Source organism: Cetorhinus maximus, chromosome 19, assembly GCF_964194155.1.
Source record: "Cetorhinus maximus chromosome 19, sCetMax3.hap1.1, whole genome shotgun sequence".
In the NCBI taxonomy this organism is placed as follows: domain Eukaryota; kingdom Metazoa; phylum Chordata; class Chondrichthyes; order Lamniformes; family Cetorhinidae; genus Cetorhinus; species Cetorhinus maximus.
This window is the reverse complement of record NC_135897.1, coordinates 60925836-60953535: the sequence shown is the minus strand read 5'-3', so window position 1 is coordinate 60953535 and position 27700 is coordinate 60925836. Positions and strand designations below refer to the sequence as shown.

At 41.6% G+C, this 27700-nt stretch overlaps 1 protein-coding gene across 2 annotated transcripts in view; it reads left to right on the top strand.

Moving 5' to 3' along the window:
• The first annotated feature begins 17161 nt into the window (after positions 1–17161).
• The window catches only part of LOC144693837 (solute carrier family 12 member 9), a 91644-nt gene continuing 81105 nt past the window's right edge, over positions 17162–27700 (top strand). For both annotated transcript variants that reach the window (XM_078563918.1, XM_078563919.1), the window contains exons 1-2: positions 17162–17541; positions 21417–21551. In XM_078563918.1, coding sequence (XP_078420044.1) covers positions 17349–17541; positions 21417–21551 — 328 coding nt within the window. In that variant the 5' untranslated portion in view covers positions 17162–17348. The remainder of the gene's footprint in view (positions 17542–21416; positions 21552–27700) is intronic.

Sequence of the window (27700 nt, the reverse complement as noted above, 5' to 3'; positions counted from 1 at the left end):
AGGAAATGGTGTCTGCATTGATTGAAATATTTGCAAAACACGGTCTACCAGTCACTCTGTATTCAGACAATAAGCCATAATTCATTTCATGGACCTTTGCAGATTACATGCAAGTCACAGGCATTCACCGTCACAGAGTAACCCCTAAATGGCCACAGACAAATGGGGAAATGGAACAATAAAACCAATCCTTAGAGAAACAGAAGAGGACTGCTCAGGCTGAGGGCAAAGATTGGAAGGAGGCGTTGCTGTCATGTGGCCATGTATAGAGCCACTCCGTGCACGGCGATGGGAAAGAGCCTGGCTAAGCTGCTATTTGGATGCAAAATACACACCAAGATGCCAGAGCTGAGGGGACATCAGTTTTGATCAAGAGGATCGAGGTTATGATGCAGAGAAAAAGTGCGCTGCAAAGTTTTATGCAAACCACAGAAGGGGAGCTAGACAGTTTGATGTGATGCCAGGTGACGAAGTGCTGCTGAGACGGGAGAGTCCGAGTAAGATGGATACACCATTTTACACCAAGCCATACACTATCGACGCCGAGAAGGGAAACAGTGCGACTGTGCAGCCACCAGAAGGAGTGCTACAGACAGAAATTCTTCACGTGTCAAAAAGTACCATGGTGACAAGGATGCAGCAGCAGATGAACCAGATATAAGGGCTGAGGTGAAGCTGACATCCAGCAATCCAGAAACCAAAGCCAGCGATGCTAATCGTAGGCAGACAGCTTGCTATTCCAGGGGGAAAACCATTAGTTCCAGAGGGAATTCCATAGGCAGCAGGCAGATCATGATGAGAGAGGAGACCACCAAAGCAATATGAAGATTTTGTGTGATTTAACAACAGAACATGAAATTGGAAATCAGTTTGGAGCATTGTGATTTTAAGTTGAAAACAACAAATCTTGACACAAAGCATGTGCCTCGGTGTGAAGTTGTATGTGTTGTGATTATGTTCAAAACAAAAAGGGTGTACGTTGAACACTGCTCTTATGATTTTGAAGTTCCTGTATGTGATGTTTGCAATACACACAAAAGTAATTGGATTGGATCATTGAAGAGCATCGAATTACATATTGATGCTTAGCACAAGGGATGCCACAGTTAAATAGTGAAAGAGAAATAACAGTTCAGGAAGCTAAATACTGAACAAAAGACTGAAGCTATATTGGACTGTGATGCACTGAACTTACCTGATATTCATAACTGAAGAAATTAATTTACTCAGTGAGCTAGAGAAATAATGATTTGTTAAGTTTGTTTGCAAAATTTATTGCAGTATGTTTATTAAGGGATGGAGTCTTAAGCTACCTAAACCAAGCAGAAAAATCATGAACATGTTTTTGGTCCAAAAAGGGAGGGATGTCATGATGATAGCTGATTGTGTGTGTATGCGTGGACTTGCGTGTTAGATACTATACGGATCTTGGATAAGATACTGTAAGGTACACTCTGTACTACAAACTGGATCACCCGACCTGGGGGGTTTGAAGGTCAGATAGCACATGTTAGAAAGTTAGCCAGCATGGCAGATTAAATAATGTTGTTCTTGCAGTTAAATCTGTGACTTTGACTTCAGCCTGAGATATGATACCACTTACTGCCCCTTAATGTGCCCCTAAGCTCCTTAAGGAGCTTGTTTTGAGGCCTGTCTGGAACGGGATGGGATTTTCACTCTTTTTTTCTGGATGAAGCTGAACAACTGGTGCACATTAGCGCACAACTGTCAGGGTCGCCGTAGGGCAAAAGACAGTTTGTTTCCATCGGTATTTTTTTGTGAAATGTGAGGGGTCGGGTTGAGCACCAAATCTCGACTTTGCATCCATGGCCACTTTGCAATGTCTTTATCCTCCAAACCCTTCCGTTAGCTGCCTGCTTTCCTCGGCAAAGCAACACCAACCCCCAACACGGCTGCTAGCAGACAGGGAGCTCCTGCCTCCTAGAGACGCACAGAGCCTCAAATGGTGTGCCCAGCTCGCCTCGTGCACAATTAGCCCATTGACATTTAAAAATTGTGTCGCCAGAGCGACACAGTTCACATGTGAGGTCAAGACCCGGAGTTCATCCGGTGTCAGGTTCCTGAACCCCACCCTTTGAAAATCTGGAAATCTTTCATTTTGCGGGATCTTGAGTGCAAATTAGTTGCTGCATTTGCTGACATAACAACAATGACTGTGATGGACCTAGAATACATAGGAAGAACCTTTTCTCTTAGCAAAGAAGCCAAAACCAAGGGGCAGGGATTTAAAGCAATTGGTAGAACGATTAAAGGGGTGAGGAGAAATATTTTCACCCAGAGGATGATGGGGGTGTCGATCTCGCTGCATGAAAGGGTAGTAGAGGCAGAAATGCTCAGCACATTTAAAAAGTATTTGGATATGCCACTGACTTGACCTAACCTTCAACGTATATGGACCAACATGGACCTGGAAAGTGGCTCAATCAAAATGGGCAAATGGCCTCCTTTTTTGCCATAAATTTCTATACTTCTACTGATAAGAGCGAATCTAACCACCTCGCCTCGACATTCAATGGCATTCTCACCTTTGTATAATCCACCATCAAGGTTAGAACTGATCAGAAACTTAACTGTGTCAGCCATATAAATACTGTGACTACAAGAGGAGGTCAGAGGCTGGGTATTCTGCTGCGAGTAACTCACCTCTGACTCCCCAAACCCTTTGCATTATCTACAGGGCACAAATCATGAGTGTGATGGAATACTCTCCACTTCTCTGGATGAGTGCAGCTCAACAAACTCAAGAAACTCAAGACCATCCAAGACAAAGAGGCCCATTTGATTGGCACCCCATCCACACCTCAAACATTCACTCCCTCCACCACTGGTACAGTGTGGCTACAGTGTGTACCATATACAAGATGCACTGCAGCGACTGATCAAGGCAACTTAGACAACACTTCCCAAACCAGCAACCTCTAATTCCGTGAAGAATAAAGGCAGCAGGTGCATGGGAACTGCACCTCTTGCAAATTCCCTGCAAGTCACACAGCATCCTGACCTGGAAATATATCATTGTTACTTCATTGTCGCTGGATCAAAATGCTGGAACCCCCTTCCCAGCAACACTCTGGGTGTACCTATGCCATATAAACTGTAGCAGTTCGAGGAGAGCCCAAGAGAAGGACCCCAAGCCAGGCAGTCAGCAGCACCTAGAGGAGAGTGCAAGAGGAGGACCCTGGGCCAGGCAGTCAGCAGCACTTAGAAGAGAGTGCGAGAGGAGGGACCAAAGCCAGGCAGTCAGCAAAAATGAGAAAGCTTTCCAATTAAATTGTGACATCAAAGAAAAACAGGTAGGTGATTGGTGGGTATCTCTTTTGATTGGCCAAGTGGTTTAAATCAGGAGATGATATTACAGCTGAAGAATACAGTTAAAAAATTCACTTTTAAAATATTTGGTAGGTGATGTGTTGCAGCTGTAGTATGTGGGTACTGGTGGCCATATCTGCAGCAAGTGTTGGCTACTCGAGGAACTTCGGCTCAGTGTTGATGAGCTGGAATCTGAAGTGCGGACATTGCAAAACATCAGGGAGGTGGAGAATTACCTGAACACTGTGTTTCAGGAGACAGTCCCACCCCTCAAATTAATTACATCAAATTTGGACTGAGGTCAGGGACAGGAGTGTCTGATTGTGAGTGAGGCAGATATAGGGATCCAAAATTTAGCTTTGGAGGAGCCTTTGACAATGCCCTTGTCCAATGGGTACGAGGTTCTGGTTCCCGGTGTGGATGAGGGCACAGATTGCAGGGAGGATGAGTGAACTGACCACAGCACCATGGTACAGAGCGCCATTCAAGTCGGGGGAAAAAGGGAAATGTAGTAGTAATAGGGAATAGCATAGTTAGGGGAATAGATACTGTTCTCTGCAGCAAAGACAAAGCGTCCCGAAGGCTGTATTGCCTACCTGGTGCCAAAGTTAAGGACATCTCTTCTGGGCTGGAGAGGAACTTGGAGTGGGGGTGGAAGGATCCAATTGTCGTGATCCACATAGGTACCAATGCCATATAAGGACTAGTAGAGAGGTTCTGCTGAGGGACTACGAGCAGCTGGGGGCTAAATTAAAAAGCACCGCAAAGGTAATAATCTCCGGATTGCTACCTGAGCCATGTGCAAATTGGCATAGGGTAAATAAGATTAGAGAGGTAAATGAGTGGCTCAAAGATTGGTATGGGAGAAATGGATTCCGATTCCTGGGGCACGGGCACCAATACTGGGGAAGGAGAGAGCTGTTCCATTGGGACAGGCTTCATTTGAGCCATGCTGGGACCAGTGTCCTGGCGAATTGTATAACTAAAGTTGCAGATAGGACTTTAAACTAATTAGTGGGAGGAATGGTTCAATTGAAGGGAAGTTTAAAAAAATCAAAATGAAATGATAGAGCAAAGATGCAGGGTAGTGAAGAGGCGAACGATAATCAATGTGTAACAGGAAGGGGCAGAAAATATAAGCAGAAGAATGCCGCAGAAATCAGATCCAGGATGAACAATAATGGTAAAAGGTCAAAGCTTAAGGCTCTTTATCTGAATGCATGCAGCATTTGTAACAAGATAGGTGAGTTAACGGCACAAATAGAAATAAATGAATATGACTTGATAGCTATTACAAAAGCATGGTTGCAGGATGACTAAGACTACAAACTCAATATACAAGGGTATTCGATGTTCCAGAAAAAGGCAAAAAGGAAAAGGAGGTGTGGTAGCTTTGTTAATAAAGAAAGGTATCAGTGTGGTAGTAAGTAGTGATATAGGTGCAGTAGATCGTGATGTGGAATCAGTTTGGGTGAAAATAAGGAATAAGGAGAAGAAGTCATGGGTGGGAATCATCTATAGGCCCCCGAAGAGTTGCCTCGCTGTAGGGCAAAGTATAAATCAGGAAATAATGGAGGCGTGTAAGAAAGACGCTACAATTGTCATGGGTGATTTTAATCTGCATATTGACTGGACAATTCAGATTGTCAGGGGTAACATGGAAGATGAATTTGTAGGGTGCATCAGGGATTGTTTCTTAGAGCAATACGTTGCAGAACCCTACCCAGGAACAGGCTATTTTGGATTTAGTATTGTGTAATGACGTGGGATTAATAAGAGGTATCATAGTCAAGGATCCTCTAGGGGGTAGCGATCACAACATGGCAGAATTTCAAATTCAGTTTGAGGGTGAGCAATTCGGGTCTCAAGCCAGTGACCTCAACTTAAATAAGGGCAATTACAGAGGTATGAAGAAAGAGTTGTCTAAAGCGGGCTGGGAGAATAGACTAAGGAGAAGGTCAGTGGATGAGCAGTGGCAAACATTTAAGCAGGTATTTCATAACACTCAGCAAAAATTTATCCTGGTCAAAAAGAAGGACTCGATGAGAAGGATGAACCACCCGTGGTTAACAAAGGTGGTCAAGGAGAGAGTGTCCAATCAAAAACTAAGGCATACAAAGCGGCGAAAACTAGTGGTAGGCCAGAGGATTGGGAATTTTTTAGGAACCAGCAGTGGATGACTAAAAAGTTAATAAAGAGGAAGAAAATTGATTATGAAAGTAAGTTGGCAAGAAATATGAAATCAAACAGCAAGAGCTTCTACGGGTATTTGGAAGGAAGAAAGTGGCTAAAGTGAGCATGGGACCCTTGGAGGTTGCGACTGGAGAATTGATAATAGAGAACAGGGAAATGACAGATAGTTTAAACCAATCTTTTGCATCAGTCTTCAGGGTGGAGGACACTATAAACATCCCAAAGATATCTGATAAGCAAGCAGCTAATGGGAGGAAAGATCTTGTAACAATCTCTGTCAAATACTTGGTCCCTCATGATATACTAATGGGACTAAAGGCAGACAAGTCACCAAGACCTGATAGCCTGCATCCAAGGGTTTTAAAGGAAGTGGCTGCAAATATAGTGGAGGCATTGGTCGAAATATTCCAGAACTCGCTGGATTACGGGAGGGTCCCAGCGGATTGGAAAAGCGCTAATGTGACACCCCTGTTCAAGAAGGGAGGGAGACAAAAAGCAGGAAACTATAGGCCAGCCAGCCTAACATCTGTCATTGGCAAAATGCTAGAGTCCATTATTGAGAAAGAAATAGCAGGATATTTAGAAAAGCTTAACACAATCAAACAGAGTCAACATGGTTTTGTGAAAGGGAAGTCATGTTTGACAAATTTGCTAGAGCTCTTTGAGGATATAACAAGCAGAGTTGATAAAGGGGAACTGGTAGATGTAGTGTGTTTAGATTTCCAGAAGGCATTCATTAAGGTGCCACATAAAAGGCACCAGAGAAGAGCTCATGGTATTGGGGGTAATATATTAGCATGGCTTGTGGATTGGTTAACACAAAGAAGACAGAGAGTCGGGATTAATGGATCATTTTCAGGTTGGAAAGATGTAATTAGTGGAGTACCACAAGGATCAGTCCTAGGGCCTCAATTACTTACTATCTATATTAATGACTTGGAGGAGGGGGCAGAGTGTAAATGTATCCAAATTTTCTGATGATACAAAAATAGGTGGGAAGGTATGTTGTGATGAGGACATAAAGAGGATAAGGGGATGTAGTGGGTGGGCAAAAACTTGGCAGATGGAATTTAATGTAGGAAAGTGTGAGGTCATGCACTTTGGTGGGAAGAATCAAAAGACAGACTATTATTTAAATGGAGACTCCAAAAAGGTGCAGCACAGAGGGATCTGGGTGTTCTTGTGCATGAAACACAAAAGGTTAGCATGCAGGTGCAGCAAGTAATTAAGAAGGCAAATGGAATTTTGGCTTGTTTTGCTAGGGGTTTGGAGTTTAAAAATAGGCAAGTTTTGTTACAACTGTACAGGGTATTGGTGAGGCCACACCTGGAGTACTGTGTACAGTTTTGTCCCCGTATTTAAGAAAGGATATACTGGCATTGGAGGCAGTTCAGAAGAGATTCACTGGGCTGATTCCTGGGATGAAGGGGTTGACTTATCAAGAACAGCTAAACAGGTTAGGCCTTTATTCATTAGAGTTTAGAAGAATTAGGGGTAATCTTATTGAAACGTACAAGATTCTGAGGGGGCTTGACAGGGTAGATGTTGAGAATATGTTTTCACTAGTGGGGGAATCTCAAACTAGGGGACATAGTTACAGAATAAGGGGACACTCATTTAAAACTGAGTTGTGAAGGAATTTCTTCTCTCAGAGGGTAGTAAATATCTGGAATTCTCTACTCCCTTCCTAACAGCACTGTGGGTGTACCTACACCACATGGACTGCAGTGGTTCAAGAAGGCAGCTCACCACCACCTTTTCAAAGGCAGTTAGGGATGGACAATAAATGCTGGCCCAGCCAGTGAAGCCCGCATCCCATAAATGAATTTTAAAAAAACCCAGAGAGTTCTGGAGGCTAGATCGCTGCAAGTATTTAAAGAGGAGGTAGATAGATTTTTGAAATACCAGGCAGTTAAGGGTTACGAGGGGTTGGCACGAAAGAGGAATTGAGGCCTGAGGCAGATCAGCCATGATCTTCTTGATTGGCAGGGCAGGCTTGAGGGGCCAAATGGCCTACTCCTGCTTCTATTTCTTACGTTCTTATGTTCAAGAAGGTGGCTCAGCACGACCTTCTCAACAACATTTATGGATGGGTAATAAAAGCTGACCTGGGCAGTAATGCTTACATCCCAAGAAAGAATAAAATAAAGACCAGCAAGATGTCTGGTAAAATAAATATCCATGCTATGTTTGCTGATTTTAGCTGGGTGGTAGTTAGGAATATTAAACCAGTTTCAGGAGCAGAAAAAAAATCAGGGTTTATTCTCCAGTGACTGCTGCTGAAAGCACAAATATGTAGATATTGGCTGAAGATAGACTCAAAGTTAGCTGTAATGTCCTCTATGAATGAATGGCATCCTGACATTCATTACCTCATTTCCCAGATAAAGAATGGGTCACTTGGGCAAGATGCCAAGAGGGTGCCACTGTCTGTTGAACTACACTCCAATATGGGCCAGTTTCTCAGCAAAGGAGAAAATTGGAAAGTAACATATTACACAATAAATATCCAACAAGTGTTGCCATCCTGTTATCACCCTTATGGCATTTGCCTAAATTGAAAATATGCGCAGCCTAATTTCAAACAGCCTGCCAACAATTTGCAACACATGTATAAGGCTCCTATGTTTTTGAGACGTTAAGAATACCACAAATTTGCTATTTTTAATACAGCTATAATAATATTGCAACATTAATAATCCTGCATATTCTTTCACATTACATAAAAATGATATTTGTGATACAGTTTGAGTCTGTTAAAAACGATAGACAAATTTTGGAAGTAGGGGTTTGCCGATCTGGGGATTGAAAGTTTCTCAAAGATATTTTTCAGTCAATATATATCAATACCCTGAAGTCAGGGGAGCTTGCTGCACTCAATATTAGAAGAGCACATTCCAAGAAAAATTAAAGTATGTAACAGTCCCTCAGAGGATGAAAGTACCTTAAGAGATTTATCCTGAATCAAAAAGCCTTGGGGATATAGAGCAGATGGAACCAGCTCTGAAATATTCACAAACTTCTTCAGTTTTACACTCTTGGGACTTCAAAATTGCACTAAAACAGTTTTACAAAATCAATTTTCAAAGGAAAATTGCATTTCCCAAATTGCTTGCCAAGTCACAAGCTTTCTAAAATGTAGTCAAATAGTCTCTAATTGTATCACAAAATTGAAATAGTACTGCATGTATCCTCAAAGAGAATTAACCCATTCACATCAAGCCTGCTAACTTCGTTTATAATATGGCTAACAAATAAATCCCATTACACGTGTGATCTGAAAACTAGTTTTTCTGCTTGGTAGTTTATACTTCCAACAGCCACTCATGAAATTATTGTTTTAAAATACAATCAGGATCAGAATAAAACTTTTAAAAATCATACTCTGTCAATATGTGTTCTCTTTATTGTAACGTGATGTGATGTAATGTTCGATGGTTTCGTAATTGTGACTACATAAAAAGAACATGTTGTAACCTGACTATAAATATTTAGGGATTTGCTAAAGCAGAGATTGTATCCGAGGGCTGGTTAACAGTGAAAGTAAGCCCTTATTCAAAAAGGAGGCTGGGAAATTCTGAGTAACAATAGGTCAGATAAAATTCTGGAATCAATTATGAAGGTTGAGGTCAATACCTTAAATACTTGGAGAGATATAAATTATTTGGAAAGAGTCAGCATTCTTTTAGAAAAGGACATATTTCCAAAGCAATATAATAGAAAATTTGAAAATGGAATAAACATTTAATTAAGGGTAAGAATGTAGATGTTCAGTGAGGCATATGATAATATACTAATAATGGGCACCACAATCCAGAATGTTTACAATAAAATTAACAGGATATCATGTTCATTGATAGTGCGAGAAAGAGAAAAAATATAATCTCAAGCAATGAATGCATGATCTTTAGTGTACTATCTTCAGTGACAATCCAAACACTGGATCTCATACACAATGATCTGTGGCCAATTGTTATTCTGTGTAGTTTAGTATGTTAACACTACCATTTGTAGGAGTTGGCTTATTTTCTTCTCTCTTGATTTTTTTACAGTCACTTTTTTTCCTTTCAGATAGCAAACATTAACTGAAGTAACGGCATGCCAACTTTTTATCCACAGGAATTGCTGTAAAAACACAAGGTAAAATGTAAGATTTCTGGTGGGTTAAGAAAGAAACACCTCTCTCTATGCTATTGCATCCAATGTTTTCTGATATTCTAGCACAGGAGTTTTGAATTGAATAGACCTGTCTCTAAATTCCGTGTTTTTTTTAACTGTCTCAATATATATGATCCAGGGTGTCGGTTCATAGTCCCACATATCTGAATATGTAATATGGCTTATTTTTGTTTCTATCTGTATAAAAACATATATGCATCCAGAAATCACAGGTAAGCTGTATGTGGGTTATAGATACAATAAAATATTATTGAACTATATAACAATTAGCTATTAACAGTGCAGTAAAGAACTCTGGGTGATCTTTCAACCAGAGCCAAAATGGTGGTGGGAATAACCCTTAACTTTTAACAATCCTGAATTAGAATTTATTGTGAGTGAAATATTAAAATTTGCTTTTCTACTTGTTCAACTCTCATTGGAATGGTTAAATGAAAATCTGGCTTGATATTGCTTTATCAACAATAATCAATGTTAATAGCAGCTGATATACTTGCGGTTTGTGGGAAGTTAAGAAATCAACACTTTCCTATAAATTGCAGGAACCTGAAATTTAACAAATGAGACATACTGATTTGCTGAAATCTAGGCCAGAATTTTACGCTCGGCATACGGGCGCCTGACCGACACACTCAAGCGTGAAATAGCGCGCGATGGCATCAAGTGAGCATCCTGACATCATCGCGCACTTGCTTGATATTTCGGTCAGTGGGCATGCGCAAGAGTTGGCAGCACGTCCATGGACAATTAAGCGGCCTATTAAGGCCATTAAAGTAGCAACTGATGGTGATTTTTCGCTGCCTGTCCAACTTTACGATTGACGGGTGGGCGAATCGGCAAGGCGGCCTTTGCATTTTTGAGGAAACCTCATCCACGGGCAGGATGAGGTTTCTGTGATTAATTTAAAGAAAGATTAAAATTTTGAAAAAATTTTCATCATCCGTATGTTGAGGTGTTTCACCACCACCTTTTCAAGGGCAACTTGGGATGGGCAGTAAATGCTGGCCCAGCTAGTGGAGCCCACATCCCGTGATTACATTTTTTAAAAATTCTGATGCGTGGATATTTTTTCCCGATTTTACATTCTGTTTTTATTGATTTTAAGTTCGTCAGCTCCCTGCGGCAGTTCTCTGCCTTCAGGGAGCTTTCCTTCCACACTCCCCCAGCTTTCACACTGACTTCAGCACTTGCCCTCCTTCCGCCCCCCACCCCAGCAGCACTGAGCCTTTCAGTGAAATTGAGGTTGGGGGCCGATCGCGGTCGGCAGTCCGTTCCCTGGCCGCTCCCGGGCCCACCGATCAAGGTCACTTGACCCGAAAATTCTGCCCCAGATCAATAAAAGCTTGAAAATTAGTAAATTAGTGAAAGAAACATACTGAATCACTAAAGTATAGATGAGCAAAAGCTTCAAGCAAACCCTGAAAACAAAATTTCTTTCTGAAGCATGAGCTACCTGTTGAAGAAGCTGCTAAATCGAGCAGTGGGCGGAGGAACAGCTAGGCCTTGACTGTCTTGCATCAGCCACTGTTAAAAACATGGACTGCTTCTTGCTGAGATGGGAACCACCTTCAATTTTTAAAAAATTCTTTCATGGGATGTGGGTGTCACTGGCAAGGCCTGCATTTGTTGCCCACCCCTAACTGTGATTGAACTGAGTGGCTTGCTAGGCCATTTCAGAGGGCAGTTAAGAGTCAACTACATTGATGTGGGTCTGGAGTCACATGTAGGCCAGACCAGGTAAGGATGACAGATTTCCTTCCCTAAAGCACATTAGTGAACCAGATGGTTTTGTTTTTAATGACAATCATTTCATGGTCACTATTACCAAGACTAGATTTCAGTTCCAGATTTATTAATTGAACTTAACTTCTACCAGCTACCATTGTGGGATCTGAACCCATGTCTCCAGAACGTTAGCCTTGCTAATGTTACTAGCCCAATGATGTTACCACTCTGCCAGTGTCTCCCTATAAATGCCAGTTACAGCGAGGTTTGAGAGAAAAGAAATACAGAAGAGTTTCTGAAAGAATTCTCAAGTGTGAAGAATAGGAAACTAAGCTTTGCACAAAGCCTAGATGAGGAAATGAAACTTGATGTTGAAAAATATGCACTAGTACTCGAACACACAGGGGACAATTTTTGACTCAAGGGTAAATTGGGGTGACGGGAATGGCAAGTGCTCCTACCACCAAAAGGCTAGGGCCTGTGAAATTTTCGTAGCCATGCCTAATTTAAATGAATTCAATGACTTGGCAGTGCAAAACGCACCCCCTATAGGCAGCTCACTAATTGGAGGAGCGAATTTCAGCAGATGGCTGCTACCTTTACAGAGGTGGATATTGGTTAGTGAGATTGTTCTGCAAAAGGCAAGGTCTGACAAGAGTCTTCAAATTCTCTGGTGCAGTAATGCAAGTTTGCAACAACAACAACCACTTATAACTATATTTATACACAGTATATTTGTATTTATACACGATAACACCAATGGAAGAGGACACACTCAACATTACTGACAGAGGGCACATAGCATTGGAAATGGCCAGGATCAAGGTCAGGTATAGTTGAGTGTTTGGCCTTTTTCCCTTTTCTTTTTCTACTTAGATCGCTCATTCATAGTCATGCACTCTGTATAACAAACCGGTCTGTACATTGATCTGTAAATTATACATGCAGTAAATCACCATCATACATAGGCTGCAAAATTGGGTTCCGTGGCTCTAAGGAATCCAAGGGCCTTCAAGATGGAGTGCACAGTGATTTTATCCGCTTGCACTGCGATCTATGCAGCTCCCCATGTTTGGAAAGGCATGAGCACAGGCGTGCCATGAGCTTTCACAATGGGCAAATTGTGACATCAAACAGCCTCTCAGGTCCAGTGAACGTTCATTGCTAATTGTTTCCAGTTGAATATGTGTTAAGCTGCTTTAGGGGCACCCCCATCAGTGCTACTTAAAGGGCCAGCCATTCAACTTGCTGGTGAGGTACTCGAGGCTTACTTCTGCTAATACACAGTTTATGGAAATACTGTGGTGTGTTTTGGAGAACTTTGGTGACATACTAGATTTTGAAGCAAATGCTGCTGGAAAAATGGAGTTGAAGCCAAAGGTCACCTATGATCATATTGCATGGCAGAGCAGGCTCAGTGGGCCATTTGGTTTACCCCTGCTCCTATTTCTTGTATCCTTGTGCTTCCTGTCAGGGAGGTCAGAGGAGTTTTGTGACCCGTCTATAGAAAGGCTACTAAAGTTATGGTGACTCATGTTGGAGTGCCTCTGGGTCTTCAACATGACAAGGAGATGGAGCTGAGGCTGCAGAGAGGGGAAGCTCTGCAAAGGCGAACTCGCCATTGAAGGTCAAACCCACCGAGGGTTTTCAAGGAGCACTTCTAATTCCATCTCAGCCAGATACAGTGCCTGGGGCATCTGAGATTCAGCAAGGAGATGGTCAAAGAACTGTGCCACTTCCTTGAACAGGATATTTAGCCTTACAGTAGGGCAGAAACAGTGCTGCTCGTGGCCATCAAGATTGCTCTCAACTTTTAAGTGACCTGATCCTTCCAGTCAACACAAGCGACATTGCCAACATTTCCCAGTTATCTGCACATTGCTGCGTGCGGGAGGTGATGGAGGCCCTGTATGCTGGGGAGTTCATTATTTTCTCTCTATCCAGAGAGAAGCAGGATGAACAAGCACCTTGCTTGGCCAGGATAGCAGGATTTCCAGTTGTGCAAGGAGCCATCAACTGCACACACATGACTTTGCGGGCCCCATGTGTAAACGGGGAGAGGTATGGGAACCACAAAGGGTTCCCCTCCATTAATGTGTTGTTGGTGTGAAAGCATGCCCAAACAATCATGTAGGTGAATGCCTCTTATTCTGGCAGCAGCTACATGGCTTTCATCCTGAGGCAGTCTGATCTTTCCATAGTTATTGGGCCCACCACAAAGAGCCAGAGGCTGGTTGCTTGGAGACAAGGGATACCCCAAGTACACATGGCTGATAACTCACCTCTGATACTCAACTATGTGAGGACAATGGGCCTACAACAAGAACCATGCTGCCACCAGGAACATCGTAGAGCAGACCATTGGCATTCTCTTGGACCACTCAGGGGGGAAGCCCTACAATACCTGCTGAAGCCATTGTGTCGAAGTTCGGAGTGGTCTGCTGCGTCCTTCACAATCTCGCTATTGTGAGACCGCAGCCATTTCCACCAGGCATTCGGAGGTCACTTTGAGAGGAGGAGCAGGAAGAGGAGGAAAAGGAGAAAGCATCAGGGTCTCCTTTGCACCAGCCGGGCTGTCAGTGAGTGCTTCTTGCTCCCATAGGACGTCATCCCCACAAAACCATGGCTCCACAATGCTCCACCTTCCCATATACCCATGAAATCACATCCCAGCATCCTCTTCCCTAAAATCCCACAACAAAAGTCACCAACAAATACCTTTTCATAAGAACTTTATCCAGCAAAACATCCAATAATAAAAATGAAACTGAGAGATTTACCCTTGTGCATTCCCTTGCTGCCCATCTTCTGTGTGCTGTTGCCTATCCGAGTGTTCCTACACAGTGCTAACCCAGTGACTGCAGCATGGCTGATGGAAGGCTGCTGACTTTCATCACAGGTAGCTTCAGATAGTCTTGCAGGATGCCCTCGAGTAGCTCTGGGCCTGGAGGGCTTTGTTTCATATTGCACCACCTTGACATGGGTGACAGCAGTCTGGATTAGTTCACTGAGAGGCAACAACAAGGGCACTTGTGGAATGGCAATGGGGTGAGGATGAATGTTGACACCCTGAGAGACGACAGCAGGTTCATGCTCCATGGAGCCACTAGCACATCCCCAGTGCAGTGCCTCAACAATCCTCGCAATTTGTTGGAGGACAGATTGCTGGACTGATGTGAGAACCTGCATGCCCCTTTATGCACTGAGATTCACTGCCATTATGGTAGCAGTATGAGCCTGCATAGATCTCATGACTGCTGTCTGATCTTCCAATGCATCACTAAGACATTAGATAGTTACCACCTGTTCTGCTGTGGAAGCTGACACAGCAGCCACCAGATGCTGTATCACGGCTGAGTCCACAAGTGCTGCCATAGAATTGGTCACACTTCCATGGTGGAAAGGCTGAGCTCCAAGCTCAAATGATACCCCCTGTGTCATGTTGGAGCCAGACTCCTTCGTGCCCCTTGAGAGTGACAGGAGGCTGTCTAGCAGGCTTACCAAATACACCAAGCATTTCAGTGTGCATGTTCATAAGTGTTATCCACAAACATCCTCAGCTGAATCCCCTCTTACAAAAATTGTTTTCAACTCACCCTTAGTGGGCTGGCACACAAACTCCCTTCCTTATGGCCTGGCTGCAACCACTTGTACCCCATGACTCATCAGGTGCTGACCTTGACTTTCTACTACCCTCTAAGTTAGTGCTGTCAGTACCTGAGCTAGTGGCTGTGAGTGTCAGTCCAAGTAATGGTGCTTTTCCCTCAGAAGCCTGTAGCAGGTCTTCCTCTTCCTCATGAGGCTGCACTGGCTGGTCAGGGAGTAATTTTTGGGAATCTGAAAGCAGAAATTCACATGGGGAGGGTTGAGGTGAGGGAAGGTGGGTGGAGAGGGAAGCAGGAAATCCATGGTCACATGATCTGCAACTTGCACTTCATGCCAGATAGCCGGATGCCATTGAGGTGGGATGTGAACATGATCATGTCATCCTGAATCTTGCCAGATACAACAGCTTCACTCACAGCCGACCCCAAGATTTTGAGCACAGTTTCCTCCAGGGGCTTAATTCAGTGATACTGGCATGCCTGTCCCCTTCCAGTTCCATTCCACACCCTGCGCTTATAGACCATCATGTCCTGGGAGAGAGCGAGAAGAATGTCAGTGATTGTGACACACTGTGTTTAGAAGATCTGCCTATCACAGCTGAATAGCTGGAGTCTGTGGAAGCAGTGAGAAGTGGGTGTGATGCTGGCTTTGTTGCTGCCTGTGTGAGGGTGAGGTGGATCATCTGAATGATAGACTTAAATCCTGACTGCAAGGGACTGCTGATTGGTGAATGATGGGAATATGGTGTATTGAGCAGTGTGAGAGGTTGGTGGTACAGTGGGCATGAGATATTATTTGAAGATACATTCACTGGCTTTGACCGCCCACAAGGTTAGGGAACTTCCTATGCCACTGTTGCCAGATCCTGGGGGTGAGACTCTGGGAATTGACTTCCCTGGCCACCTGCTCCAATTCCCATCTGAAGGTGTTCCTTGAGGGCCTCTTAACCCTCATGTGGAAACATGGCTTCTCTCCTCCTGCCAACATTCATCATGAAGACCTCCAGCACACATCCAAGAACCTACTTCTTCCGTTTGGGATATTTCTACTTACAGACACTTCTTGCGGAGATGGTCAGCAGCAACTTCCTTCCTAGTGCAACTCCCCTTTAACAGCCTTTAAGAGTTTCAGGCTAATATGTACTAGGCATGTTGTTAAGCATTCAGCCAGCCAGCTGGGCACGCTCAACTAACTGAACTGAATGTTACAGTCATGGAAATGAGGCAGCAAAGTTTGAGTTGGGACCAGGTGTGGGCTGACCGCGAATTGGAACCCCAAGCTCGAAAAAAAGGAGCAAACCAGTTTTAATCCCTACTATGTAACAGCACAGCAACAGGCCACTCAGCTAAAAATTGCTCTTGCCAGGTCACTGTGGGGGCTATATGCAGGATGCCAGCAGACCTGCAAAATTACTGTTTGAGGATTTATGATAGTCTGTTCAACAAAGGATCTAACTGAGCCATGGATGTGATTGTTGCATAATCAAGCCACCAAAGCACAGGTTCCTGAGAGGTCACGTACTGCCGATAGGGCCTTAGTTCCCCAGCAGCCACTTGCTATGCAAGGGGGAAGTGAGGGCATTGTAGGATTGTCACAATATAAAACGCATGATGACAGTCAAAAGGTTAGAGGACACAAACTATATCATGGTACGCTTCTGGACGCTGGATAAATGAAGCAGAAAGCCTGTGATTCATAAAAGTAATGGGAACATCTAAAGGAGCACAACGCCTATTGAAAGGTGGAAAATTGTTTCAGTTCTGCGCAGTAAAACCACTTCAGTTCTCAGAGTGACGACTCCCACACAAAAAATATCCATTGAAACTGAACGAAATAAATGCCAGCAGGGCCCAGAAACGTGCATTCCGTACTCATCTCCAAAGAGATCCAATTTTGTTCCACAGTTGAAACACAAAGCGGTTTATCCGGGAGCCAAATGATATCCTACAAGGGTGGTGTCACTTATTTCCATTAATCTGCAAGGTGACTTATTAAAAATGATCCATCAAGCGGCGGATTGTGGATTAATTGTAACACTGACTACAGCATGAAGTGACGACAGTGGTTTCCAGTATTTTACCACTTCTGCAGGAGCGATTGAGTCAGCAGTAAAAACAACTCTTTTCTGTACATTCTGCAGCCCCAACAGGGACGTCATTGCTGGAGTGGGTTGGAGGCGGTCACATGATCAATCACATGATCCACAGTTGGGTAACTTTCCCTTTGGAGCAGTTTTTGAGTTGTTGCTGCTGCTGCAGTGTGCCAGCCGGCGGCTCTGTTTAGGGTTACATACCCTGTCCCATGTTGTGACAGCCATGGCTGAACGGACGCCCCTACTCAATTACCGACTCTACACAGCGCCCGAGCCCGCCAGCAGCAGCAGCGGAGGCGGCAGCCGGGCCAGGATCGCGGGTCAGCAGCCCCCGCCCAAGAAGCTGTCAACTTTCTTCGGGGTCGTTATCCCCACCCTGCTGTCTATGTTCAGCGTGGTGCTGTTCCTGCGGTTGGGTGAGTGCTAGTTCTCCTTGTGCTTGAGCTTTCTCTCCGGAGTTTGTTGCGGGTTCACATCCTGAAACTGGGAATTCCTTCCTGACGTCAGCTGTCGTGGGTGAGACTTGAGTTTGAACGTTCCTGTTTCAAACTGCTCCCCAAACGGTGACGTTTCGGTGTGGATTTAAAAACAACTATTTAAGTATACTCTCGGATGTAGTTAGCCTAGGATATCTGGAATCTTTGGATTCTCCAGTAAACAAAGTGGGTTATTCATTGAACAAACAGCACAGGAGGCTATTCTACCCTTTGTTCCTGTGCCAGCTCTTTAAAAGACCTATCCAATTAGACCCCTGTTGCGTTCCCATCGCCATTGCAGAATTTACCTTATCAAGTGGATATCCAATTCCTTTTTGAAAATTATGATTGAATCTGCTTCTACCGCCCTTTCAGGCAGTGCACTATGAATCATCACATTCCAGATCATGCATAGCTTACCAAACTCTCATCAGTGGAAACTCCCTATGTGCTCTATAATTTTAAACACTGCTTAACCTTCTTTGCTCTAAAGAGAACGATTCCAGCTCTCCACATAACTGAAATTGCTCATCCTGGTACCATTCCAGTAAATCTCCCCTGCACCCTCTCCAAGGCCTTGACATCCTTCCAGAATTGAAGACAATGCTCCAGATGAAACCTACCCAATGATTTTTGAGGTTATAACTGATTTCCATACTTTTGTGCCCTTTGCTTCTAATTATGTAACCATGGATCCTGTCTTTTTAACAAATTTAACAAATTGACCTGTCACCTTCAATAATTTTTGTATGTAAACCCCAAGGTTTCTTTGTTCCTGCATCTGCTTTAAGATTGTACCATTTAGTTTCTATTGCCTTTCTTCTTCCTAAATTAATCACTTCACACTTCCCTGCATAAAATGTTATGTGTCTGCCCATTTCACCAGTGTGTCTTTCTGAAGCCTGCTACTATCCTCCTCACTGTGTTACACCTCTGAGTTTTGTCATCACATTTAATACTGAGGGATCTAGAGATTTATAATGTTTATCTCCAACGCCGCTCACTCTGCCTCTCCCAGAGCAATGAGGTTGATACTGATGTGTCGTCACAAGGATGTGCTATTCCTGCATTGTAGTTTTCTCATTCATCTTGAGGTGCAAAATATGTATCATCCCTGCTGCAATTCCAGCCCACATCAGTAGTTTGGATTTATTTGCTGCAATTAAAAAAGCTAAGTTCAACCTAATCCAGTTATTTACAATTCACCATTTCCTTTATTTTTTTTCAGCAGCATTGGAGGTTGCTGAATCTAAAGTATATTTTAAATGAGTGGAATAAAAGCTCACAGCTTAAGTTACTCCATCTCTTCCCAGCCCCAGACTACCCACCACCAGCTCTATGGCAGAACCTGCCCATGAGTTACCATCATCACTCTTGCATTGATGTATCACCAAATATTGTTAGTAGCAATGCAAATTTAGTTGTATAAAATCAGCTAAAGTGCCATTTAATGTTTATGGTTATTCAAGCAAAATGTTACCCTAATTCATTTTTAAAAATACACATTATCAACAAGTGAAAATAACAAAAACATTGCGTAGCTCAACGTGAATGTGAAAACTACTATACAAGAATCACAGGACCTTGTGGTAACAGAAATATGAACAGTGGTTGTAGGAAACACCATCCCAAACTCATTGCACTGGTGGCATGAGAGGTGCAAAACAATAAACGTCACTATAAATGTCTAGGTCCCTCTGTACTAAATGTGCTGACTCAAAACTAAATAATGTAGTAAACAGTGAGAAGGACATGGACTGGTGAAATGCGTAGACACATGGCAAATTAAATTTAATGGAGACGAGTGTGAAGTGGTGCGTTTAAGAATGAGATGACAATAGAAACTAAGTGGTACAATCTTTAACAGGGTACAAAAATAAAGAAACCTTGGAGCTCATGGACACAGTTTCTACTCCTACATCATTCTATTTTGGCTATTGCAAATTATAAAGCGACGAGAAATTGACGTTCCTTCAATTCTGGCCTCTGGCGCATTCCTGATTCATTCACCCACCAATGGCGACCATACCTTCAGCTGTCGAGGCCCTAAACCCTTTGCTAATTGTGCTATATAAGTGCAAGTTGTATCTGAGTTCTCCTTCTGTGGTTGTGGCATATGGTTTTTTTAAAAAGTTATTTTGCTGGTACGAAAAACGCAGTTCTTCTCTGAATTTCTTCATTAATACTGTAAAGCATGGTGAGAAATAGAAAATCAGTGTCATGTGCAAACAAAAAAGGTTATTCATTCATTCAGGAACACTTCCAAAGCTGCAAAAGAAATTGCTGAACACAAATGATTAATTGATCAGTCCATTTTGTTCGTTTTACTTTAGTGGCTTCATTCTTTTAAAATTAGAGACCCTATTTAGTGTTCACTGTAGCAGTTGATTTGAACCTTTGATTCTGTTACCTGGGAAACATGCAGATAGTGGGTCTCTGAGTAATTGTGGACATAACAGACTCAAAATTGTTTCAGATGGTGCATCCAACCTCGTCGACCTGGTAAACTGAAAACAGTCAATGTTGTACAATGTTGCTTTGACTTCTTAATTCCAATACTTCCCTATTTTCACCTGAGCAATTGTGTAGCAATATCAGCCATAGATGAAAAATAATTTAGAAAATAGCACTTATCTAGAGAAAGTCATTAGTGCTCTGTAACCTCTGTTTTTATTCTGCATAGGGTCACGAACCCAATTTTATGTATGAACAAAAGAATGAGGCAATTGTGCAGACTTGAATCTTTTTGGTCTTTCTTCCAGCCTTGAATTTTGTAGGATTTCAGCAGCAAGCAATTTTTAAATGGCTCAGTGGCAGCACTCTTGCCTCTGAATCAAAAGGTTGTGAATTTAAGCCCCAGATAATGTAAACTAACATTTCAGTGCAGTAGTGTGGAAGTGTCAGAGACGTCATCTTTCAGATGAAATGCCAGACCAAAAGTGAACTAAAATATCCCAAAAAAGCAAAACAAGCTCAATGGGCTAAATAGCCTACTCCTACTTCTATATTCCTGTGAGATGTTACACAAAGCTCCATATGCCTCTTCAGGTGAAGGTCCCATGGCACTTTTTTTGAAGAGAAGGGAGTTCTCTCAGTAACTCAACCAAAATTTCTCCCTTAACCAACATTTCCAAAATGGGGCTTTAATCTAACTTGTTGCTTGTGGGCGCTTTGTGTTGCTGCTTTGTTTGGCTATGTAACAGTGACAACAATTTTTTAAAAGCAGTGAAGTGAGGATGTGAATGATGCTTAATAACTTTCCTTCCATCCATGGTCTCTGGTCTTTGAGCAGCTTCAAAATGACTCCCGTTAGCTATTTGCTTGTCACATTCTGTCTTTTCCATCTGGACATTCATCAAAACCTGGACAAAGAATGTCAATGGGCTAATTAATTGTAATGAGCAACATAAACATGATCAGTTTTGTCCATATAAGCACAGGGTGGAATTGCTGGGTAATCATCATGAGTGGAAACATTAGTGACTATTTAAACTCTCCTGGGATACTCAGGCCAATTGTTGCACACCTGCTCCCATTCAAGCTGAGATCAAGTGACCTGGATTGAGCTCCTGAATGTTGCGGGAAACAATAACCATTGAACTTTATTTAAGTAAATATTTATTCATTTTTAGAAACTTATTTGCTTTATTTAATAAATGGTGAATGTGGAAGTTCATCTTCCTCTTTTGGTTTGAGTCACAATATTAATAGATTCATACTGAAATTATTTTCTATACGCCCAGGACAATTCCTTAATGTGGTGCAAATGTTTCTCCTTTGTATAACAATCTCCTCACTTTTTTTTATTGTTGAAGGTTTTGTTGTTGGTCAAGCGGGACTGTATCAGAGTATACTCATGTTCATTGTGGCATATTTCATCATAAGCATGACTGTACTGTCAGTGTGTGCTATCTCCACTAATGGAGCATTGGATGCTGGTGGAGCCTACTGTATCTTTTGGTGTTATGATGTTTGCAAGTTCATTAACTTTGTGTATTAATCTTGCGTAAGTTAACTAGATAATAAGTCACACCATCTAAAGTCAAAAGATTCAATTGTATTGATATTTAAACTGGAAAAATAAATCAATTTGTAAATGCATTATAGATAGACAATGATGTTTTCCAATGGCTGGTACTATTCTGGTAAATTTGGCCAGCAATTTTCTTCTTGTTTCAGGTCAAGGACCCTCTTTGAGGCAACTCGTAACTTTTTGATCAATTTTAACTTTCTTGATCTATCACCACCAACTCTGCTCATATCTCTTGTAGCATTTCCATTCACTTAAAATGGGAGGATTGCAAGTTATCGAATTGGTAGTAGATGTGGTGCATAAAGTGAAGAATAATAGGTTGATAAGGAACATAGGGACAGGAGTAGGCTATTCAACCCCTCGAGTCCATTCTACCATTAAATTAGATCATGGCTGATATTTACCTTACCTCCATTTACCTGCCATTGATCTATGTATCTTGATGCCCTTGCTTAAAAAAAAATGTCTATCCATTTCAGTCTTGAAAATGTGGATTGACCCAACATCTACGGACTCTTGGAGAAAGAATTCATTATTTCCACGAATCTTTGCGTGGAAAAGTCCTTCTTGATTTCACTCCTGAATGGCCTAGCTGCAGTTTTAAGATTGTGCCTTCATGAAGGGGAAATCATGTCTGACAAATTTATTAGAATTCTTTGAGGAGGTAACAAGCAGGATAGATAAAGGGGAACCAGTAGATGTAATATATTTGGATTTCCAAAAGGTGTCCGATAAGGTACCGCACATAAGGCTACTTAATTAGATAAAAGCCCATGGTGCTGGGGTAGTTTATTAGCATGGATAGAAGATTGGCTAACTAATAGAAGACAGAGATTTGGGATAAGGGAAGCATTTTCAGGATGGCAACCTGTAACTAATGGATTGCCACAGGGATCAGTGCTGGGGCCACAATTATTTACAATATATATATTAATGACTTAGATGAGGGAAGGGAATATACTATCACCAAGTTTGTGGATGACACAAAAATAGGTGGGAAGGCAAGTGGTGAGATGACACAAAGAGTCCACCGAGAGGGATATGGACAGATTAAGTGAGTGGGTAAAAACTTGGCAGATCGAATACAATGTGGGAAAATGTGGGGTTATGCACTTTGGCAGGAAGAATAGAGGAGCTGAATATCATTTAAATGGAGAAAGACTGCAGACAGCTGCAGCACAGAGGGATTTGGGAGTCCCCGTGCAGAAATCCCAAAAAGCTAACATACACGTTCAGCAGGAAATAGGGAAAGCAAATGGAATGTTGGCCTTTATTTCAAAGGGAATGGAGTATAAAAATAGGGACATCTTGCTAAAACTATATAAGGCTAGTTAGACCACGCCTAGAATATTATGAACTGTATTGGTCCTCTTATCTAAGGAAAGATATACTGGTGTTATGACACAGCTGTTGGTAAAGGCTGAGTTGTTTAAACCCCAGAGGGAAACTGGAACAACTGTCATAACCTACATTTCAATTGGTATATTTGAGATGCAGCCCTGAACTCAGGAATAAGACCACCGAGCCTCAAAAGGTTTTTTTATATAAAACTAAATTAAACAGTTATTAATTTAACAAATTAAAAACACACAAATGTCTACAAATTACTACCATAATAACTTTTAAACAAATCCTCAAATTAATTACTCCCAGGTAAATCTCCTCCAAGGCAACAATAACCCATAGACTTTAAGTGGACACCAGGCAAAGCACATTTGGCCTTACAAATTCAAAATGAGGTTCCTTGCAATTTGGTTCCTTTGTAGACACAGTTGAAGGCTTACAGGCTGGTTAGATCCTAAATGCCTCTGCCTTACACACACACAAACTCCTCTCTGTTTATACCTAGCTTTTCCTTTGAATGTAAATTTTCCGTTGTATCACCAAACTTTTAATGTTACGCCTCCTAACGATAATATCCTTTCATTCCACCAATTTTATTAGTGAGCTGAAAAAAAAACACATTGCTTCACGTCTTCTAGCTAGGTGCAAGATTTTGCTCCCACTCTTGAATGCTTTATTCAACAAATGCAAGTTTACACTTCTATCCTCCTTATTGTTTACCCAATTAACATCTCAAAACTATTATACATCAAAGCACTAGCTGACTTTAATCCAATTAAGACATACACTGTCAAACACACAGACACAGACCCCACTACAATTCCATTTTAAAAATAATTTCCAATAACATTATAGTCATTAATACCTCTTCATGACACTGGCATTGGAGGCAGTCCAGAGAAGGTTCACAAGGTTGATCCTGGGTATAGAAGGATTTTCTTATAAGGAGAGGTTGAGTAGTTTGGGCTTGTACTCATTGGAGTTTAGAAGAATGAGAAGTGACCTTATTGAAACATATAAGATTCTTAGGGGGCTTGACAGGATAGATGCTGAGAGATTGTTTCCCCTTGTGGGAGAGCCTAGGACCAGAGGGCAAAACCTCAGATTAAGGGGTCACTCATTGAAGTCAGAGATAAGGAGGAATTTCTTCTCTCAGAGAGTAGTGAATCTGTGGAATTCTTTACCACAGAGGGCTGTAGAGCCTGGGTTGAGAAGTATATTCAAGGCTGGGATAGACAGATTTTTAATCAGTGAGGGAAGCGAGGGTTATGGGAATAAGGCAGGAAAGTGGAGTTGATCAGCCGTGATCTCATTGAATGGGGCGAATGACCTACTGTTGCTTCTACGTCTTAAGGTCTTATGGTGCCTCCAACAGAGGAAATAGCTTCCCTGTGACTATTCGATGAAATCCTTGCATCGTCTTAAACACTTCAATAAAATCACCCATCAATCTTTTAAATCCAAGTCAATACAAGACTTCTGCAATTTGCCTTCCTTTTAACTCTTTAAGCCCTCGTTATTTTGCTGGAGCTGTGCTGTACCTCATTCAAGGTCAATATTAACCAGAGGTGCAGTGTTTAAAACTGGACGCAGAACTCCAGATGGGATCTGACCAAGCACAAATGGTGTTTCAGCCACAAACCAGCAGAAATAGTACAGGCACTCCGATTTGTAAACAAGTAGAATCTTTTTTTTAATCATTTTTGAGGTGTGAGTGTCGCTGGAAGGGCCAGCATTAATTGCCCATTCCTAATTGCCTTGAGGTGATGATAAACCACTTTCTTGAACTGGTGCAGGTCATGTGGTATATTTTGGAGCTACAGCACTGCTGAATTTGATTATTTGCTTCCACATTACATAAGCCCCTTCATAGTACCATTGTCACATTATATTAATTTGTCAAGTTTTTCTGCCATATTCATCGTCATGTAAAGACAGAGAACAAAAGAAAGGGAAAACACATAATTACTTCATACCTTCCTAATCAAAAAGGTTTGCTCACTGCTGTCAACTTCCACAAGACATTACATCAGGTTGGTCTTGCTTTATGTTTTTACCCCTCTTAGCTCACCATATATTACACCACTTGCATTTGCTGTTGTTGTGGGCTACACATGTATCGGCCCCAAGTACATTAAATCATATTTGTAACTGTAAGCATAATGCCATTGCAGATCAGGACCAAGATTGAGGTATGTGCTACTAAAACTCCACCCACATTCTCACCATTTTCAGGTTCAGCTTGTCTAATATTTCCTTGCCAATCCCTGAGTTCCACCTTATGCAAGCTAACGCCTACACACTCAATTTGTCTGTTTGCCAAACTCCACTAACACCCTTCCCCCAGTGCATTGTTTCAAATTCCTCAAGCTCATTTACAAATATTTCCTTGATCTAGATATAGTGTGATGCAACTTCGAACAACCCTGCATCTCCACTCATACCTCCACCCTTCTAACTCTGGCCTGTTGGGTGCATTTTCCTGTCTTCTCTATTCCACTATAGATGGTAGAGCCTTTAGCTATTACACCCCTATGCTCTGTTATTCTCTTGCTAAAAGCATTTTCCCTTGCTACATCTTACCTTACCTTCAAAACCTACTTCTTGGAATAAGTCTTTGACTTTCTTCCCCAAGTCTTTTCACAACATCTGCTTAATGTGACTTTATTTATCTGCCCTTCCCTTAGGGATATTTCACACATTTTATACATATGTATATTGGTAATAGTGATATTGTTTCAGGTAAATTGAAACACTTACTACTAAAATCGCCCAGGGTATAATCTTTTAATCATTTTTTACTGTTTGAATGGGAAAGTCCTCACCCAATATTCATCAGAATTTTGATCTGTATAATATTGTGAAAACGACAAAATTACAGAGGATAAATTTGCAGCATTGACTTCCAATGAATGTAAAATGCATGTCATCAAAATGATTTTTCTGTGCATATGTTTTTCTTGAATAAGAATGCTATTTTTATTATTCTTTCAAACAACACAATACAAGAGGTCTTTCCAGATGTTTCTTTTTTCAAAAATAAAACTGATCATGTAGACATTTCAAGTTGAAACAAAATAATTTGCCAAATGGATAATGGCTAAACATTAGTACAGTATTCTGAGCACTTATCCTGCTTTGATCAATTAACTTGTGTAACTAGGAATTGGTGAAGTGTGAAGGAGCAGATAGTAAATTAAATGAGGTGTGAAATTGGCCTAGGATTGAAGAACATGGGCCTGAATTTGCTGAAAGCTTGTGTCATAGGAATGGTGCATCTATGGCATTATTATGGTTCAGAAATCACAGGAGGTTATGGTGTGAGTGACTTGGATTATTACATGCATCGTTCCATCATTTACTGGGAATTTTGCACTGCTGCACAGACCCTCAGCAAAAGAGTTTGACAAATAATTATCATAGCTTCACCCCAACTAAAAGCAATGGTGAGATCAAGTTTGCTGAATTCGCACCATTGTGATTGCCACAGCCACATGCAGAATGGCACTGGAATCAGAATCCAGTGAAGTGTTCAATCCATCAACATGTTTTCACAGTCTACATGAGGTTCACTGTAAATAAAATTCCCTGGGCCTGAAATGTTGGAAACATTATACTCAAACACAGCTATTTTGGAACAACCTGGCTACCTTGCATATCAAGGAATTTTACTGATTTATTTGAAAACATGCCTAGCAATAGGAGATACAAGGAGTTCTTGACTTAATTTAGTGTAGATTAGAAGAATCTCCTTTCTTTCTAGTTTACCTAAATATCAGTTGGAAGCAATTTTATCAAATGTATTTGATGTGCCAGTATTGCAATTGTCAATAATTTAACTCATCATTCAGTCAATAAAGCATCTTGAACACCCCAAGTCAAGTCAATACCACAACGCTGTTTGGGTAGAAAAGAGTGAAAGAAATGGGTATTATATGGAGCTGTGCATTGCATGTGTAAGGATATAACTGCGTCAGTCTTTATCAAACCAGCCTTTAGTGTCATAACTTTGTCTAAAATAAAACAAGCAGTCACTTGCTGAAAAAGACTGTCAAAAATGAAGTTAACCAGACACCTGGATTTGTAACAATGATGAACAAGCGAATGGGCCAAATGTTAACTACAGTTGCTCTGTTCCTCCAGAAACTTAACTATACCAGATGCAACATTGGAACATATGGAAGTGTGTGAAATAGCTGTACTTGTGTGATAGATACCCATTAAGCTTGGTAGAAAAAGTTAGGGCTTGTCCATTCCAGTGAAGTAAATTTTTAACTGGTAAGTCTCCTTTAATGCCAAACAACCTCTCTAACATTGAAAATTAACTTTTACAAACACATCAAAACTTACCAGACCTTGCCAAAAAGCAACCTGCCAAAACCAGCTACTATTCTAGGATAATTTTGGAGTGCAAAAAAACACTTCTTCTCTCCAATGATAACCAGTTCCTTAAATCTCTCACAGATGCCCTCTCCATCCTTAGAATAACTGTGAAGAGCTCATTGACTTCTTCCTCACAAATGTAACACCTCCCAGATCAAGATAGATCATCCAATCCATTTAGGTTTTTGAAAATATTACCTCTACTGTAACTGAACAGTTTTGAAATAACTTTTCAGCACAATACAAAATGATCCCATATATTTAGGAATAGCCAAATGTAGAGTATTATTCCTTAAGATGTCAGTAATTGTTGTTTGAGATTTCAATATTAAAATTTGG